This window comes from Suricata suricatta, chromosome X (genome assembly GCF_006229205.1).
Source record: "Suricata suricatta isolate VVHF042 chromosome X, meerkat_22Aug2017_6uvM2_HiC, whole genome shotgun sequence".
Taxonomy (NCBI): Eukaryota; Metazoa; Chordata; class Mammalia; order Carnivora; family Herpestidae; genus Suricata; species Suricata suricatta.
Genome location: NC_043717.1, coordinates 9403284 through 9422806, shown reverse-complemented (window position 1 = coordinate 9422806; position 19523 = coordinate 9403284). Strand labels below are relative to the sequence as shown.

Sequence of the window (19523 nt, the reverse complement as noted above, 5' to 3'; positions counted from 1 at the left end):
AACCATTACCGATTACGAAGCGAGGTGCCACTACCGAGTACAGGACTCCCACGCGTGGGCGCCCCTCCTCCCACCCGCTACCGGAGCAGCAACGCGGGTTAGTTTAATTTTCGAAGTGGATGATCCGCTGCTGCAAACTCGAATTCTCCTCCGCACCCTGTGCTGCATGCGCATGCCTGTGCTGCGCAGATGCCGCGGGCGGCCTCCCGATCAACAGCACGACGAGCTGGGCTTGGGCTTCCGGTGCAGACTGACGGTGTCTGTCTGCATCAGGTGGTCGGACCTCTCCTCGGTGGCGAGCACTCTTCGAACTGCTTCCTCGAAGGCCGCCGCCACGTTGGTGGCGTCTTTCGCGCTCGTCTCAAAGTAAGGGTAGTCGCCGTTGTCCCTGCACCAGGCCTGGGCCTCTTCTGTGGACACCTGCCGTTCGCTGATGTCGATCTTGTTACCCAAGATCACAAAAGGAAAGCTTTCGGGCTCTTTGACGTCTGCATAATAGATGAATTCTTTCTTCCAGTTACTCAAGTTCTGGAAGCTTTGAGAATCATCGACACTGAACGTGAGCAGGCAACAGTCAGAACCTCTGTAGAAGGGCGTCCTCAGGCTTCTGAATCGCTCCTGACCGGCCGTGTCCCAAATCTGCATGGTCACAAGATGTCCATCCACCTCCAAATCTTTGTTTAAGAACTCCACACCTATGGTATGGAAGAGCTGGGCATCGAACTTGTTGGTCACATATCTGTTCATCAGAGAGCTCTTCCCCACGCCACCGTCTCCGAGGAGAATCACTTTAAAAAGCGACGACTTTCCTGCCATTATTACTCTCAAGATCGCGGACTCTGGGACCCTGTAAAAGACAAAGGCACAATTACACTCCTTCAGACCGCACAGGTCTCTACACGACGCCCTGGACGGCCACCGGCGGGGGCTGTAAATGCAATGCGGAGGCTCGCTCTTTCCTCGCGGCAAAGGGCTCGGCACGGGAGCTGTTGGTGCTGGGCGCTCAGGCGGGCACCAGGCACAAGCCTGCTGTTGTTCCCTAAGACAGCGGTGACAGCTCACTCGTCCCCTCCCCCTCAGGTCACAGCTGAGCGAGGCGGGCACTCAAAGCCAGCCCTCACCCGGATGGCCTGGCCTGGCTCTCAGCCGGTCCCCTGTCCTCACAGTAAGCCCTGCCCCCATTCGTTAGAGGCCGGAGGCCACTGAGGCAGGAGGCGACTGCGGCAGGCAGGTGTTTGTAACGACTTCAAAGAGTCCTTTGCTGGCACCGTGACAGTTTCACTGCTGGCTTTCGTCTTGTGCCAGGGCTCTGCTCAACGACCTCCCCCTTCTCTATTCCCATGCGATCAGCACAGGAGCCGGTAACCAGGAGACCAGAGACAGAAATGGTCTGATCCCGCAGTGAACAAAACTAAGCCAACGACTGAGTAAATGGACTCCATTCTCTTCATCAGGAACAATATGTGGAGTTGGCTAAAATTAATGTCAGCAAGAATTTTTTTTAAAAGTTTCCTATTTTGAGAGAGACAGAGACAGTGCAAGTGTGGGGAAGGGATCAAGAAGAGAGGGAGGGAGAAAGAATCCCAAGCAGGCACCTCGTTTCCAGCCAAGAGCCTGAGGCAGGGCCTGAACTCACAAAACTGTAAGATCATGACCTGAGCCGAAACCAAGAGTTAACTGACTAAGCCACCCAGACGCCCTGGCAGCAATCGAATATTTTTTTTTTTGGAGAGAGAGAGAGGGCACAAGTGAGCGAGAGGCAAAGAGAGAGAGACAGAGGGAGAGTGGGAGAAAAAGAGAATCCCACGATGGGCAGAAGAAAGAGAGAGAGACAGAGAGACAGAGACAGAGAAGCAGGGCTCGAACACACGAACCACAGGATTGTGACCTGAGCCAAAGTCCAACGCTCCCAGGCGCCGCGTGGCTTTTAAGTATATTACAACTTGTAAAAGACGACGGCATCTGGAGCAGCACTAACAAGACCTTCTCCATCCGCACTATCCAGTGTGGCAGCCACTGGCCACATGTGGCCACTGAGCACGTGATACGTGGCCGAAAGGAACGAGGAACTCACTTTTGAAGTTTTTCTTATTTAAAATATTTTTTTAATGTTTATTTATTTTTGAAGGGGAGAGGGAGAGAGACAAAGAGAGAGAGAGAATGAGAATCTGAAGCAGGCTCCAGACTCTGAGTTGTCCTCACACAGCTCACGAACTGTGACATCATGACAAGAGCCAGAGTCAGACGCCCAACCGACTGAGCCATCCCAATGCCCCGAATTTTAATCATTTTTAAGGTGTAACAGATTTGAATAGCCACATTTAAAGAGGCAATGACTGTAGTGGCCAGCACAGTTCTGGAGAAAAAACGGTCATTAGCTTTAACATGAAAGTGACTGTGAAACGAGAATGAATTTGCAAAATCGCTGCAGTAAACACTTATCTGGCTATCTCCTGGTTATGTGCAAATGTGAGGCAGTATTACAAAACTGAACACTTCCTGCAATGTGTAACAATCTGCGTTTCCAACTACATGTTACAGGATTCTGGTGAAACCTGTAGCAACCCGTCCTTCGTAGTGGCTTCGTACTGGCTCGCTGCAATCACCACTGATCACCACTAGAACTGATAAAATTTAAACCGGGCAGCAAAACCGCGAGGCACTCCGTGCACACCTCGCGGAGGCGGTTCTAGCTTCCGTGGGTCGCTCCGCTCACTGGGCCCGCCCTCCCCTCGCGCAGGAAACCACGTGGGACTCGGTCCTTTGGTTTCACTCTTTGCAATCTTGCCTCAACAATTCCCATTTATCGCAAAAAGACTAACAAAACCAAGAGCGTACGCCAGCTATGGGGACACAGGGAAGCGCTGGTCGGGCACCCCACTGCTCGCCGGCTCCGGCCGCATGGCCTCCGCCGGGGTCCCGCCCCACTTCACCCCCGCTTAGCGCGGAGCCCTCGGGACCACTCGGCGCAGTTACCACCGACACCGGGGGGCCTTCCCGAGACTGTTCCAGTCACAAGATTTTCGAGATAGGTGACCACCAAAGCCCCCCACTGTGAGGAGGACTGATGAGATGGGACTGTTCATCCCAGTGTCTGAGCGAGTCTCCAGCAGCCTTACGGGACACAAAGTCTTACCGCACGGCACTGGGTCAGGATCCCCACGTCGGAGCGGGCCATCTAACAACGCCTGCCCCAGTGGAGTGGGGGCACGTTTCCACCAAATTAAGCTTTAGAAATTCCCTGAGATTTGTCGTTCACAATTTTATCAGGATACTTTGACACCGTTCTTTTCTTTCTTGGTAAGAATATAGAATCTCCCCAGTTTGTGCAATTCTCCTGATTAAACAAATTTGGGGTATGTGAGACCCATGCACCAGGAAGTAGGGCATAATTTTGTACGTTTCCCGTGCATAATCTGAGGGCTCCGGCCATCCCACGGGCGGGTAGGCTGGCATTCGCTGAAGCAACTACGATAAATATACAACCGCTTCTCTGCTCCCCGCAGGTGTGTGTGAGCACACACGGCGATGCACAGAATCACACCACCTTCCCTCCGAACAAAAGCTAGCTTCAGGCAATGTGCACACAACCAGCATCGACTTACAGACAGTAAAAATGTTCCCTTTTTCTCTCCCAAAAATAGTAAAATGCTTTGAAACTTCAGTATAAGCCAAATGAATAAAGGCTATGCTGTTGGGTTATTTTCAGAACTCACCTTATAATGCAACATGAAGTCTTTTATACTCCCCAGCTTGGAACGACTGCCCCGGACAGTAATAATCCTCACCAAGGTTAAAACAGGACTTTAATTACGCAATGGTTTTGTATCAGATTTTATGGCAATGTAAGCTCTACTACAGAGTATTCGAGAGCGTTGTGACTAGTTTTTCTCCTCCTCCACCAATGCACATAATCTCCCTTGTAGGCAGGAAAAAGGACTTATTTTGAGTCTATTACCTATTACCCTCAGCCATTATACAGTATCATTAATAGGAGTCTGAAGCACAATTGAGTTTCATTCTAAGGGGATTAATTTCCCTTAAATGTGAAAGTTTATTACATAAAATTTAACATTTTATTGTGAAAATATTATACTAGTAAAAATTGTTTCTTCAAAAAAAAAACCAAAAGAAACACAGGACTTTAACAATTCAGCTAAATTCAATAAAGAAACCTGAATAAGAAAAGCATATTACAAAGGTCACAAATGTTACCTTAATTGTTCAGTTCAAGCAGCATCATTATCTGCAAAGAAAAAATTAGAAAGCTCACCTTAGCAATGCACTTGCAATTTGCTTTCATAGTTTTAAGAGTGAAAACAAAAACTAAAATGTCAATAAGTATCTGGCTTGTATTAGTAGCTAGAGTCTTCATTCAAAAGGAAAACCATCAGTGGAGTGCCCGGGTGGCTCAGTCGGTTACGGCATCTGACTTCGGCTTAGGTCATGATCTCACGGTTCGAGGGTTCGAACCCTGTGTCGGGCTCTGTGCTGACAGCTCGGAGCCTGCAGCCTGCTTCGGATTCTGTGTCTCCCTTTCTCCCTATTCCTCCCCTGCTCGTACTCTCTCTCTCTCTGTCCAAAATAAATAAACATAAAAAAAATTTCCTTTTAAAAGAGGCTACATCCTAAAATAAATAAAAGGAAAGGAAACCACACCTGAAAGCTGCCCATGACCTTTCTCAGCCTAACATAAAAAATCCTAGAATCAAATACTACCCTTTAATCACTTTTCCAACCAGTGTTTTGCCGGCCCACCCTTCCTCTCGAAGTCTCACACTCAGACAACTGTACAATTTTATTAGGATAAAAATGTAAAATATTTCACTCATCCTTCAAAACCTCCCCAAATTCCGAGGGGCTTAGAACAAACCCATTCCAAAAAATTAAATAAAGCTAACACAAACAAGGAAACAAGAACGGTCTCGAGAGGGAGGCGCACCAACGTGACACTGGCAATGCTGGGCTATGGCTAAGGCAGCACTGCGTCCAGAAGCTTCTGGGCACCGAGGCAGAGGGGAAAGCTTTCCAGCAACAGAACCCTGGCCCAGTGTCAGAACGGAGGACGGCTCCAGGTTCAGAGGCCAAGAGCGCACAGCCCGGGCTGAGCTCCGTGTCCTCCTGCAGCTCCCCGGACCATGGCCACAGCCAAGGCCACAACAGTACCTACCTCCTAGGGCCGTCAGGAAGAATCAGTGGGACATGGACAACAGGGAAAGGTGTTTCACCACAGCGCTGGGCTCATGACAGGAGTGCAGGAAGTTTCTGGGGAACGAACACACGGAGACGTCTTCACAGGCGGTTTTAAGGAAACGTTGATTTCTTTCATGACCATGTCTCAAGTCAAATTTGACTAGGAGCCTCGGGCAAGACCAACAAGAGGGTTATGCAAGCAGACTCAAGGAAGCCAAACCGTCTGAGCCCTAGAGACCGAATTCAACATGAAGGTTTCCGAGTGATGGATTATGCAAAGCTGCGCTAGCCTACCAGCCTCTCTTCATCTAAGCCGAAAGTTTTACACACACACCCTTGTAAGCACAGGGCGTCTTTGTGTAACTTAACACACAGCAGCTAGTAACTGATGAATGCAACAGACGAATAAACGTTGACATCGGAAGTTAAAAATACAATAACGAGGACAACAGGCACGGCAGCTAATATGGACGAAGCCCCGTTGGCCACTCACTCTGCCTCACTGCACCCGCTCTCCTCAAGTGCCTTCCTACCCCTACGCCACACAGGAGGACACGGACTCAGGGAGGCCTCCTCCCTGGCGCGAGGTCACACAGCTAGGAGAGGTGAGGCGGTCGGTCTCCACGCAGCGGGCTGCTCCAACGCCCATCACTTCACGCATTAGGCTCAGCTGCCTTTGCATTTATTTCCGAGGGTTTTCCCTGCACTGCCTGTTAACCGGTGCAGGTGAAAGGAAAATAAGCAGCTGCAATGCTAAGAGTCTTTCCACTGCTAGCTTGATTTCAAGAGCAGCACAGCAACAAGGGAGCCTGGGTGGCCGGGTGGCTCAGTGCGTTGGCATCCCTCTTGATTTCGGCTCAGGTCATGATCTCACGGTTTGCGGGATCAGGCCCCGTGTCGGGGTGCTGTGCTGACAGCGTGGAGCCCGCTTGAGATTCTCTCTCTCCCTCCCTCTCTGCCCCTCCCCTGCCCCCACACGTGTGCACTCTCTCAAACTATAAATACACCTTAGCACAAAACGAGTTAACCTGACACTAGTGGTAGTCAATCCACTGGCACGTGGTATAAATAAAGCCCATCTAACTGTGCCTAAGTTCTAATAGTTTTGATAGTTCCAACATGTTTTGAACGAACTCGGAAGGAAATGTGTGCAAAACGCTAAAGCATCTCCCCGGAAGCCTCGCATTCCACAGAAGGGGGACCTGGGGGGCCTCCCGGGTGCCAGACGCTGGGGACACGCCGCACCTAGTCTCTGCCTTGTGCAGCCCGTGGCTGGGGGGAGGTGACAGTCTGTGCATAAACCTGCAGGCGGCACAACGTGGCGAGACCCAGAAACGCAAGGCGCCCGGTAGGGAGTGCAGCTATTCATACTCATCCTAACACCAACGAACGGCCAGACAGTGCGGCAGTCCTGCCCAGTCTCCCTCGACAAGGGCCACACGCGGTGTGCACCCCTGCGCTCCCTCCGTCAGGCCCGGGCCCCACGTGTGAGCGACTCCAGCCATCGGGACCACGACCCTGCAAGGCGGCCAGCTGCCTGGCAGCCTGCTGCTCGATGACTTCCAAGGCCAGAGGGAAACTGGGCTGAGTTCGAGTGCCCTGGCGAGAGCCCGCCCACCAGCTCCCGGGGTGGGCTCCTCCCAAGCGCTGGCTCGGTGACCATTTGGGCCACGTGCTGGTCCTGCTGATTCCGCCCACTGCAGGGGCATCTGGTCCGGGGGACAGGGGTTTGGTCCCAGGCTAAGCTCAGCAGCAGGAGGAGGGGACTTTGGAAAGGTGGAGGGGGAGAGGGAGGAGAGAGCTACCCACCCCCCAGGGCCTGGCCACGCAGTAAGTGCAAAGTCACTTTTTTATTTAATCAAAAGTAATTTTAAAGCTCTGTTTTCACTTAAGCCTGACCTGGACTGAACGCTGTGATTAAAATGAAATGGAAATCATTCTCTTTTAAGTTTTCTTCAAATACTGCTATCCAGCAGACCTCAAGTACAATGGTTTCCTAAGCTTTTCTGTAACTCAGGTTAGATTAAAAATAACTTGATGACACAAAGAACACAAGAAACAAAAGGAAAAAAGATAAACGGAACTTCTTCAAAACTAAACTTTTTAATTTTTTTAAAGTAGGCTTTATGACCAGCGTGGAAACCAAAACAGGGCTTGAACTTACAACCCTGAGATCAAGACTTGAATTGAGATCAAGAGTTGGACACTTACCTGACTGAGCCACCCAGGTACCCCTCAAAATTAAACATTTTTATGCTTCAAAGGACATTATCCAGAAAGTGAAGACAACCCACAGAATGGGAGAAAATATCTGCAAACCATGTACCTTATAAGAGACTTGTATCCAGAATATATAAAGAACTCTTATAACTCATCAAAAAATTTTTTTTAAATGAGCAAAAATGGTCCACATCATTAGCCAGTAGGGAAATGCAAATCAAAACTACAGTGAGATATCACCTCCTACTACCAGGATGGCTACCACCAAACAGATAATACCAAGTGTTAGTGAGGATGGGGAGAAACTGGAATCCTCATACACTGCAGGGGGTTGTGCAACGTGCAATCACAGAAAACGGACTGGCAGTTCCTCAAAAAGTTAAACATAAAGTGGAGTGCCTGGGTGGCTCTGTGGGTTGAGCATCTGACTTTGGTTCAGGTCATGATCTTGTGGTTTGTGAGTTCGAGCCCCGCGTCCAGCTCTGTGCACACAGCTCACAGCCTGGAGCCTGCTATGGATTCTGTGTCTCCGTGTCTCTGCCCCTCCACTGCTGGCACCCTGCCCCCTTCTCTCTCTCTCAAAAATAAACACTAAAAAATTTTGTTAATTAAACAAAGTTACCATATTAGCCAGCAATTCCTCTCTTCAGTATCTACCTAAGCAAAATGGAAACACAGTCCACACAAAAACCTGTACATGAATGTTCACAGCAGCATTATTCATAATAGCCAAAAACTGCAAACCACTCAAACGTCCATCAACGGAATGGATAATAAACTGTGGCATATCCATACGATGGAAGATTCATCAGCCATAAAAAACGAAGCACTGCTACAGACAACAATGTGGGTGAACCTCAAAAACACTGGGAGGGAAAGAAGCCAGACACAAAAGGCCACACATTACACGATCCCATTTACATGTAATATTCAGAATGGGTAAATCCACGGAGATACAGTGGTTCCAGGAAATGGGAGTGGAGAGGTAAATGGGCAGTGATTGCTAATTCTTTTTTTGTGCTGGGGGGCATATTCCGGAATTAGTGGTGATAGTTGCACAACTTTGTGAATATACTAAAAACTGCTGAATTGTATACATTAAAAGCATGAATTTTATGCTACCTGAGTTATATCTAAAGAATAGTTAACGGGGGGGGGGCACTTGGGTGGCTCAGTTGGTTAAGCATCTGACTTCATCTCAGGTCATGAGCTCATGGTTCTTGGGTTCAAACCTGCATTGGGCTCTGTGCTGACAGCTCAGAGCCTGGAGCCTGTCTTCAGATTCTGTGTCTCACTCTCTCTCTGCCCCTCCCCTGCTCACACTCTCTCTCTCAAAAATAAATAAACATTATTAAAAAAAAAAAAAAAGAAGAGTTAACTGGGGCGCCTGGGTGGCTCTGTAGGTTATGCGTCTGACTTCGGCTCAGGTCATGATCTCACAGCTCATGAGTTCAAGCCCCGCATCAGGCTCTGTGCTGACAGCTCAGAAACTGGAGCCTGCTTCAAATTTTGGGTCTCCGTCTCTCTCTGCCCCTCCCTGGCTGTGTCTCTGTGTCTCTTTCTCTCAAAAATGAATAAACATTAAAACTTTTTAAAAAATTAGTTAACTTCCTAGAGTTTAAATAAAACTTTGGAAGAAGAAAAAGATTACAGTATGTACATGGCCTAAGAACCAGCACTCAGCCCCTACATCAGATTTCCGCAAAGCCGCCGATGACCTCCTCGCTCCTTCAGCGGCGGCCTTTCACGTGAGCCAGTCAGACGCGCGCTAGCGGCGCGGGACCCACTACCGGGCACGACCCGCAGGGGGCGCCGCACGCACTGATCTGACCGGGAAAGTGGAGAAGGAGGTCACCGGCAGGAAGGAAAATGAAGCATGTTTTCAGAAGAGACCTCAAAACTATAGATAAAAAGAGCTTTGTATGTCGATCCTCTTCTTTTTACAACACTGTTTTTCCAATCTTTCTGCTGTGTACTTTTTTTTTTTTTAATCTGGACTAGCAGTGGTTTCTGGACAGTTTACGGGCAGTCCTGCTTTCTCCAGCCGGTCCCAACCCCGTGCTGGCTTCCAAGGCCATGGCCTACACTAGACCTCGGGGGTCCCGTCCAAGCACGGAGAATCTATACATCTCCAGTAAGAACGCTGGTGGGGATTAAAGGCAGACTCCTTTTTTTCCTATTGTGTATAGACCTAACTGCATTTCCTCATTATTTTTATTAAATAAAGGTTTTGAGCATGGCCCTCACAGTGCCATCCAACCTCACAAGCACCTCGCAATCACATCCCTACAACTCACCGTCCCCGCGCCCCGCACAGGCACTTACAGGGCCTGGGAGCTGCCTCCCTACGCCTAGGCGGCTTCGAACACTCCTGTCACACAAAGGCTCCTTCGGATCACCCCACCCGAGGAGCCGGCCCGGGGCCCGAAGCCCAGTGGCTCTCCTCTCCGCACTCACGGTCACCTCCACCTGATCACAGCTCTCGCTCACTCAGGCTCCAACCACTGTCAGTTGTGTGTCGGTCTCTCTCCTAATCACAGCCTCCACTCCCCGGGAGTGACACACGACACCTAAGTCCATCCTTTCTTCTGTCCTCTCTCGGTTCTGCAACCTCTTGCACCAAACTTTACATACGGCACGGGAGCAAATAAAGGCAAAATTGAGAACACGGAGTCAATTACTTCCTCTATTCTCGCTATTCTATTCTATTCTTATTCTTCTATTTGTACTTTCCACGCTTACAATTCTTTGTTTCTCTAGTCAATCAGTTCTTCCCCACCCCCTTCTATTTTTGAAGTCTGTTACACTGAGAGGAAAGGGACCAAAAAGCTGATTCTTACTTGCAAGTCTAACAAAAACGCCATTTTAAAGTAAGTACTTCTGGCTGCAACAGGGAGCTGGTGAATATTAAAAACAACATTCCTCTAATAAGCGGCCAAAGGAAGAGTAGGCTGCGTTTGTGAACTGTTCTTCTCAAAATTTCACGCTTGGAACACAGAACACACACTCTAACCCCTCGACTAGTTCTCACTTCCAAACACCTAAATTGAATTTATCACTCTTGGTTTAAATTTAGGAACATTTTTCCCCCTCAAAATCACACATTCCGTTTGCATTTACCCTGAATGTCCCAGTTAGACACATACTACTTATTCTGAGGCTCAAAGGAACCCGGGAAATAAAAGCATGGATGATCTCTGAAGGATTTCTATTGCCGCTTAGGGCTGTATTCATTTCTTTGTGTTTTAATATCCGTGCGTCTCACTTAAGAGCCTAATTAGTCACTTCCACTCTGTTCCCCGTCTTCTCAGGTTGTCTTGCTGAAATGCGTGAGCAGGAAGCCAGCCAGGGAGGCCACTAAGTCTAAGGGGTGCTCTATCTCTACAGCAAGAGGTGCGCGCGCGCGCGCGCGCACACACACACACACGGACGAATTAAGCAAAACAGCATAGGAACAGACCACAGGGAGGCATAACTTGCCTAAATGAAATAAATTATCCAGTCGACCACTGAGCACAGAGAAAGTGAGAGAAGGAAAAAACTGTAAATCGAACTACACCATCGCGATGCCAGAGCAGCACACCCTGTTTAAAGAACTCGTTTCAATAAGTACTCTTTTTTGAAGGTAAGTCCTCTAATTAAACTTTTCAGAAGTATACACTCACAAAAACAAGGCACCCTGTAGGTAGGTATACAAACTACTCACTAAGGGTGGCGGAGACAGTGAAGGGGAAAGAGAGGTTAAGGAACGAAGTCTTCTTAAACCATCCTGAGAATACAGAGCACCGTGATCGGACATATCTTTCCACAATGATGGAATATTCTACACATGCACGGTCTACCCAGGCAACCATTAAGCACACACAGCTACAGGGCATATGAAACGCGACTGGCCTGAGGAACTGAACTTTTAATTTTATTTGCTTTTGATTAGTTTAAACTGAAGCCACTGCAGGAGTATTGGCCAGCGCGGGTATAGAGTGCTTAAGTGGGAGCCCACAAAGGAGCTGCAGGGGGAAAAGGCACCTCCTAGAACGACACGTGGAAACAGGGATGGCTGGATGGGTGGGAGCCTGTGCTTCAGCTTTTCTCCAGAAAGAGTACAAGGGGTTTCAGCTGATTCTTAAAGGGACCTTGAACGATCAATACAGTTCCAGATTATTTGTGTGTATGTGTGTGTGTGTGTGTATCTACCTATCTATCTATATATCTATATATGTATATCTATCTGTAAGTACACACATACATATATAGATACTTTATGTTTTAAGATCAACTGTACCCTCAGTGTAGGGCTCAAACTCACAACCCTGAGATCAAGAGTCACATGCTCTACTGACTGAGCCGGCCAGGCGCCCCTCCATCATTTGTATATGACGTGTGATCCATTTGTGTAACTCATAATACCCTCCAGACTTTCATCTTTACTTGGCATCGCTATTTCCCCATGCTCCCCCTCACCTGTGAGACTTTATAATATTACACTTTGACCATGAACTGTGACAGTTCAGTGAACAGATTTACTCATGGGAAACTGCTAATCCTGGAAGCGAGGACACTGTTTTGTTCTCTGTTCTGTTTAATGAGGTCCTTAAAAAGGAACACACATAGATGTACCTGTAATAAGACATTTACCTGTGAAAGGCACTTAAAACGCTTAAGAGGAAAGAAAAAAGTAGGGATAGTTGAAGGTTGCACTGTGAGGGGCAGAATTCAAAGACAAAGAAATGGATAAAGGTCACAAGATAGAAATACTGGAAATTCTGGCTAGGTATTTCAGGAAGGAGACTGCATTGTGAAAGACATAAACTTAAATATGCAAGTTAGAAAAATGCATTAAGGCAGCAAAACACACATTAAACGGGCCCCGCAATGATCTGCTGTAACTTCAAAGAACACTGATCCTGTCTCCTTGAGTCAGGGAAGACCCCGGGGTCTTTCATTTGGAGCAGGACAAGGTAAGGTCCGGACAGCTTGCCTTTCTAGAACCCCAGGGAAGAGTCAGTGGGCGAACGCCGCCTACCAGACGTGAACCCACAGCAAAGTTACCTTGGCTGTTAAGAAGTTGAGCAAGAGGAGTGGGGGATTTCCCAACAAGGGTTTCAAGAGGACAGCCGTGTGTGGAGCACACAGGCCCAGCTAGACAGAGGCTCCCCTTCTGCGGGGGACTTGTTACCAGGTCAAAAGGAGAAGAAATAGAAGAGCACTGCAGGTGGCTTTCGGGAAAGTTCACTTCATCCCACTTCTCCATCGACAGGGCCTCAGTTTGCCCCAACCAAGGTATTGAAGCTTCCGAAGCCCAAACTTATTCTGCCATCGCTGCCTGTTTCACCCCCATGCCTGATCACCCTTGTACTCCGCTCCCCCCACACAGGCTCCCAACTCCTCCATCCCCACGAGCGTTGGCAGAAGTGACCGGAGACCTCCTACATGCTAGACCAAGGGCTTCTCAGTCCTCCTCTAAACGCCCTAAAGTACACGCAGCCCTAAAGCACAGAGAAAAGTGCTTCTCTTAGGAACTGGCTGTGTACGCTTCTAGAACACACCGTCATGGTTGGCCAGTGTTCCCACAGGAAGCCCTAGTAAACCGTGAATTCTCAACGATGTAGCCACATGTCGGGATATACTCAAGACATTTGTTTGAAACAAGTAAGGGAACAGAGGCCCAACTGGGAAAGGGTCTTAGGAAGTATCACACCTCCAGCTGGAGGCACAGGTGGGACCCGCAAGTGTTAACCAGGACTCCAAGACTGCCTCTAGGAGGTCTAAACAGCCTGGCAGTGACCTTGAAAATACTTCCTATTTAATGGTCCATAAAACTCCCCTTAGCTTTCTGCAACTGAGATGGCTCCCTCTCCCAGCAAGCTCTTACGAAGCGGACAAGTGGCAAGGTTGAAGCCTTTATCTCTTCCCAAACCTTCTTCCCGGGATAGAAAACCCAGTCCACATCCACCCTCCCCCTCCCCCTCCCCGGCAACACCTTTTATGATATGTTCATCTGGTACCTGAGGGCAGTTCAAATTCAACAAATACAAAACCAAGCTAATCATTTCCCCATTGCGAAAATCGCCTTCTCTTGTCTTATCCATTCGCCCACACAAGAACGTGTCTACTTCCCTCCTCCCTCCTGCCCTGGTCTTGTTTGCTCAAACAACAAATGCCATGACCATAATATCATTAGCTGCCACTATTTACTGAATATCTATTAGGGACCTGGCAGACAGCACCTTCAAGTCACCTGCAAGTTGATTTTTTTTGTATCATTGTTCTATGTATCAATAAACACAAGTTAAACAAAGATTAAGCAACCTCCCCCAGTCTAACTGAACAGGGCAGGTCAACTACGTGTTTCCCTCACTGCCACCAAATGACAGAAAACGTCTAAAAATCATACAAACTCAAAAGGACAAGAGGGAACAACTGCAGATGAGAGCCATGAAGTTGAGATGGAAGCAAATGTTCCAGTAAATGACACACTGAAGAGATGTGGAACCCCAGCTCCGGGAGAAGCATCCAGCGACGAGAAAGCCGTTCCCAGGGCAGACTCCCAGAGGCACCGGCCCGTGCACCGGCGCCTCTAGACACGTAGGGAGACAGGCCAGCTGGGCTGGAAGCACAGGCTTTCTCCTGAAAGGCCGCAGACCCCACAGCCACCCACTCCGCACCTGGCGGCTCCCTCCATCACTAGAGCAGCGCGTCCAAGGGACCACGGGGATGAAGATGGACGGACGACAAGGGAGGGAGGGTCAAGGGGCAGTCTGCATAGGTGACGGGGCAGGGCAGGCTCTGTTTCAAAAATTTTTTAACATTTTTATTATTGAGAGACAGAGAGAGACAGAGCATGTGCATGGGAGGGGCAGAGAGAGAGAGGGAGACACAGAATCCGAGGCAGGCTCCAGGCTCTGAGCTGTCAGCAGAGCCCGACGCAGGGCTCGAACCCATAGACCCCAAAATCATGACCTGAGCGGAAGTCAGATGCTTAACCAACTGAGCCACCGCGGCGCCCCAGGGCTGGCTCTTTTCAACATCTGAGGGAACCACAGAGGAGCTAGGTGCCTATAAAGCACCACACAAACCAGTGCCCAATGGTGTTCACGGTTTCCACATCAGATTCCCGTAGAGGACACTGCTATCTTTGCAAAGCTGGGTTTTCCAGGGCTGCTGTGATAAAAATTAAGTACTGCTCAAATATTAATGTGGAACAGGATATGAGGGTGGTAGCTGTTTGCTCCAAAACAATCATTTATGAAAGTTTATATAAGAATACTGGAACTCAGGGGCACCTGGGTGGATCTGGTCATGATCTCATGTTTTGTGGGTTCGAGCCCCACATTGGGCTCTGCACTGACAGTTCAGAGCCTGGAGCCTGCCTGGGATTCTGTGTCTCCCTTGCTCTCAACCCCTCCCCCCACTTGTGCTGTCTCTCTCAAAAAGAGACATTAAAAAATTATAAAACGAGAGAGAGAATACTAGAACTCATTCCAGAGAATGTTCTGCCTTTACCAACGTGTGGTCCTCAAGCAGTTCTTCCGCTGCTCTGTTCTGACTTCCAGCTAAACCGCGTAGGTATTTATTTGCAGGCATGTCCATCCCATCACAGCACCGACGAAACACACGCGGGTGAAACGGCACGGACCACAGCAGTCGCCTGTTCGCACGCGGCAGCCCCTCGAGGTCGGACTCTTTCTTTGGAAGCTGTTCTATGGTCTCGGAAGCGAAATCTCTAAGGCTCTTTTCAGGCTTCTCTGGCACTGATGATGCAACCACTCTTCTGAAAACCACGTTCTGAAAACCACCTTGGACTCTGCACCCGCGGACCAGGTCCACTCCACGAGCACTCCGGGTCACGGGCATGGGGTTTTTCGCCGAACTGCTGGTGGGCCTTCACGCGTGCATGATGAATGTGGCCACAGGATGAACACGGCAAGCGGTTCCGCACGCAGTTTCCCCAACCCCGGCCAAACAATAGCGTGGACTCATCAGGCCTCGGGCCGTAGATGAAAGTGGAGTCTGTGTCCAGACTCACCACCCTGAAACGAGCTGGCTTCGGTGAGGCCAGGATGTGGAGCCTCGACAGCCTGCTTCACTTCTCTGTTTTTTTCAAAACGCAAAGCCACCTTTCTCGTGCGGCCACTCTCCTGATGTTCCTTTACTTCTGGCTGTCCTCTCTAAGTTTGTGACAAACAACAGCACTCTAAAACTTTTTTTATGTTTTTATTTATTTTTGAGAGCAAGAGAGACAGAGTGCGATTGGGAGAGGAGCAGAGAGAGAGGGAGATACAGAATCGGAAGCAGGCTGCAGGCTCTGGGCTGTCAGCACAGAGGTGACACAGGGCTCAAGCCCACGAACCGTGAGACCATGACCTGAGCCAAAGTTGGACAGTTAGCCAAATGAGCCACCCAGGCGCCCCAAAGCAACAGCATTCTAAACCCTGGGCCCACCACAGTCACAAATCAACAATAGTAATAGAAGAGTACAGAATGCGGACATACCCAGAGCCCGTTCACAACATATGTACTATCAAAGTTCACTGTGGGAAACAGCGATCTCTCTGGGCCTCCCTCCGGCCTCCCCTCTCCCAACAGGACGCAGTCAGGCCTCCTCCGCCCACTTACACGGCCAGGCCCGGGCCCCCCTCTCGCCCTCAGGTATCCTGACCTTCCGTTTGCAACAGAGCTTTCCAACTCCCAGAGGCATACATTTTATGACTTCACACCCCACCCCCAAATCCCGAATAAATGTTCTCTCTTGATGACCTACTTAGTCACAAGCCCTGTTTTCCGGGCCCTTGGTTTTGACTAACCAATTTATGACCTCGCTAGCTTCCAAGTGAGACGCAGTCCTCAAGCACATGCGCACTTGGACTTGCCTTATTTCCTCCTGCTGCTTAACTAGCAAACTGCCTGAAGCCAACTGCCTGGAAGCCAATAATCTGATGTCTCCACTGAGCGTCCTATAATCTCACAGAGATTATAAAGCACAACCATCTCATTTGACAACGAAAGAAATCTGGTGATCTGGCGTGGGCAGAGCAACAAGCCAACCCCAGGGCGAGCCAGGCTCGTCGAAAGCCAGTGGACGCCCCTCCTGCCCCAATTCCTCTGGACCCTCCCCAGAATACGACCCCTGCAGTCAGGAAAGAGCGCAGACCCCTTTGTTGTTAGAGCCCGTATGATAGCCATCACTTAGAGGGGTACAATGCAGCACCCCCTGCACCCAGTCACTGGAGGAGGCTCCTGTTCGGAGGCAGAGAACCGAATTCATGAACAAATAGCACGCTGCTTGCCGGCAGGAGTCTGAGGCAAAGCCGCGCACAGAAGATACCTACAGACCCGACCTCGCGAGTAACACTCTCCTGGGGATTCCAAAAAACAGAGCCCAACCTATTTGACTCCTCCCCTCAATCACTTACCCCCAAAGTTCACCTAATAGTTGCATCCACCGCCAAAATGAAGGGGTGCCTATACTGCACGACCCAGTCTTGGACGCATATGGTGAAAATGGCTGGACGGCACCAGAAAGAAAACGATGCAAAAGCCGTTTGTAAAAATTTCATCACGTATTTCTTGATTTCAATGATCAAAATGTGTGTGTAACTATTGTCTGCCGAGGCTAAATCTAAGGCAATATTTTATGCTCAACAAGAACGGCTTCTCGATTTGATTCTTGCAAATATTCACACGTGGTCAACCTAAAAAAGCTATCAAAACACAGCAACTCTTCCTCATTTCACATACATCCGCCCACGACAAATGCCCTACGGGTACCCACCTGTGGGTGTGTAGCTACTTTGTTTTTAATAATACCCAGCCCCTGACCCTGAGGAGCCCAGGCAATTAATTTTGTTCTAGAACCAAGTCAGCATCCGCTCTGACGCCTGTGATTAGACTGTAAGCTTCGCTGAGTTGGGGGCTGCATACAGCTCTTCCTATCACCAGCATCTTCATATCAGTGCCCCACAAACTGCCAACAAACAGACAGTTCACGGCTAACTGCAGAAATACAGAAACCAAACCCTCAGTCTATTTCAACAGTTCTGAACCATTTCTCAAGAGAAATGGTTCTGTTGCCTTAAAAAGAAAAGATTCTGTTATCAGAAATTATTTGCTCACAGGGCACAGGGGTGGCACAGTCAGTTAAGCGTCTGACTCTTGATAACAGCTCACGTTGTGGTCTCTCGGAAGTGAGATAGAGCCTCGGGTGAGATAGAACATCGACCTGCCTCAGATTCTCTCTTCCTGCCCCACCCCTGCCGCACTGGTGAGCTATCTCTTGCAAAATAAATAAGTAATCATTTAAAAAAAAAAAAGGGGGGGGGGCTGAGTCGCCTGGGTGGCTTAGTCGGTTAAGCATCCAACTCTTGGTTCCAGCTAAGGTTTGTGAGTCAAGCCCCACAGTGGGCTCCATGATGACTTGGAATTCTCTCTCCCTCTCTCTCTGCCCCTCCCCTGCTCGCTCTCTATTTCTCTTACAAAAATAAACTGAAAAAAAAGAAAGAAAGAAAACTTAAAAAATAGTGGGGGCACCCGGGTGGCTCAGTCGGTTAAGTGTCTGACTTTGGCTCAGGTCATGATCTCATGGTTAGTGGGTTTGAGCCCCACTTCAGGCTCTGTGCTGACAGCTCTGGGCCTAGAGCCTGCTTTGGATTCTGTGTCTCCCTCTCACTGCCCCTCCCCTGCTCATTCTCTCTCCATCTCTCTCTTTCTCAAAATAAACAAACACTAAAAAAAATTATTAAAAAAGAAATTATTTGCTCACTCCATCTTTCAAATGAATAACTGTGGCTCTTAGTCAAGGGAAAAATCTTTCCAAGTTCTCAAAGTTTCCCCACTGCTCTCATAACGGTGAGGAGGTCTCCTCAACAGGAAGATGACAGTGCACTAGAAGAATGACAGAGGCGCTGACACGTGAGTCCGGAGGAGCACAGACTGCTGGAAAACAGGTGTTCTCACCCCCGGCAGAAGTGACATTTGGGGCCAGACCACGTGCCGCCGAGGGCTGTGCTGCACGCTGTAGGACGCTGGGCAGCATCCGGGCCTCTACCCACTGGCTGCCGGCTGCTCTCCCTCTCAGGGGGGAACCACAAATGCCTGCAGGCACAGTCAAATGTCCCCCCAGGTTAGAACTCATGGAGGCTTGCTCTGAATCCTGACCCTGCCCTCTCGCTACCTATATGACCCGGGAAACAGACCTAACCTTCCTATGCCCCCAGCAAATTCCCCATCAGTAAAATGAGGCTAGCGCCACAGAAATGTTGGGAGAATTCCATGAAATTAAGTGTGAACACAATTTATACGCACATAACACCCAGTGCCAGAGTGATTGCCTGAGAAACAGCAAGAAATGAAGGGAGGCTAACAATCAACTTCTAGAACCAAAGGAACTTGGCTTGGGACCCCCATTGTACTGGAGCTCCCCGCAGAAGAAATGGCAGGGATAGAAGGAGACGGAAAAGACAAGAGAGGAAGAAAAAAGAGGAACAGCAACTAAGTATGTCCTCAACTTCCAAGAGAGCTGAGGCCAATCACGTTCTCCTGAGTCTTCTTTGGTCTACTCTCTCTAACCTCACAAAGGACGAACCAAAAACATCCTCAAATCGGAACACTCTCCAAAATAAGCCAGCAAACCACAAAGTTTTGGGTATAAAGCAAGAGGAATCTGCTACAGTGTCTGCACAGAGATACTGAAAGCAGCGACCTCACACCACTGTCTTAGCTCTGGAAATCTACAGAAGACACGGAGCCTTACAGACAAGGAGGGATGATCATTTCAACACAAGCTTCTGAAAGAGAAACTACGCACACCCTTCTTAAAAGTCCCTGACCCAACAGTTCTCCGTTTCCTTCATCTCTACAGTCTGGCTCCACCGAACAGGTTTTGAGATCACAGCCAACTTAGAAATTTTCCATCCCAACGAGGCCAGAGACAGAAAGACAAACGTGTAAAAACATTTTCTTTCCTTTGAGGGGGAAAAAAGCAATCAAATTCTACTGATTTTTCTCAGGTCGCTGAAACATTATGAAAAAAGCCCGTGGTCACATGACATTTTGGAAACTAGCAGAAAATTCATTCCTCAAAAGAACCGCGGTCACGGGATGTATCGTCACTT

General features: G+C 48.9%; 1 protein-coding gene across 5 annotated transcripts in view; it reads right to left on the bottom strand.

Annotated features, from left to right (window-relative positions):
- Window positions 1-6: 6 nt before the first annotated feature.
- RAB9A (RAB9A, member RAS oncogene family) overlaps window positions 7-19523 on the bottom strand; it is a 48138-nt gene continuing 28621 nt past the window's right edge. For 2 of the 5 annotated variants that reach the window (XM_029929434.1, XM_029929437.1), the window contains exon 2: window positions 7-847. In XM_029929434.1, the coding sequence (XP_029785294.1) occupies window positions 211-847 (637 nt within the window). In that variant the 3' untranslated portion in view covers window positions 7-210. Of the gene's footprint in view, window positions 848-4215; window positions 4247-5170; window positions 5266-19523 lie in introns of all 5 variants that reach the window. The other 3 variants (XM_029929435.1, XM_029929436.1, XM_029929438.1) reach the window with 3 other exon arrangements.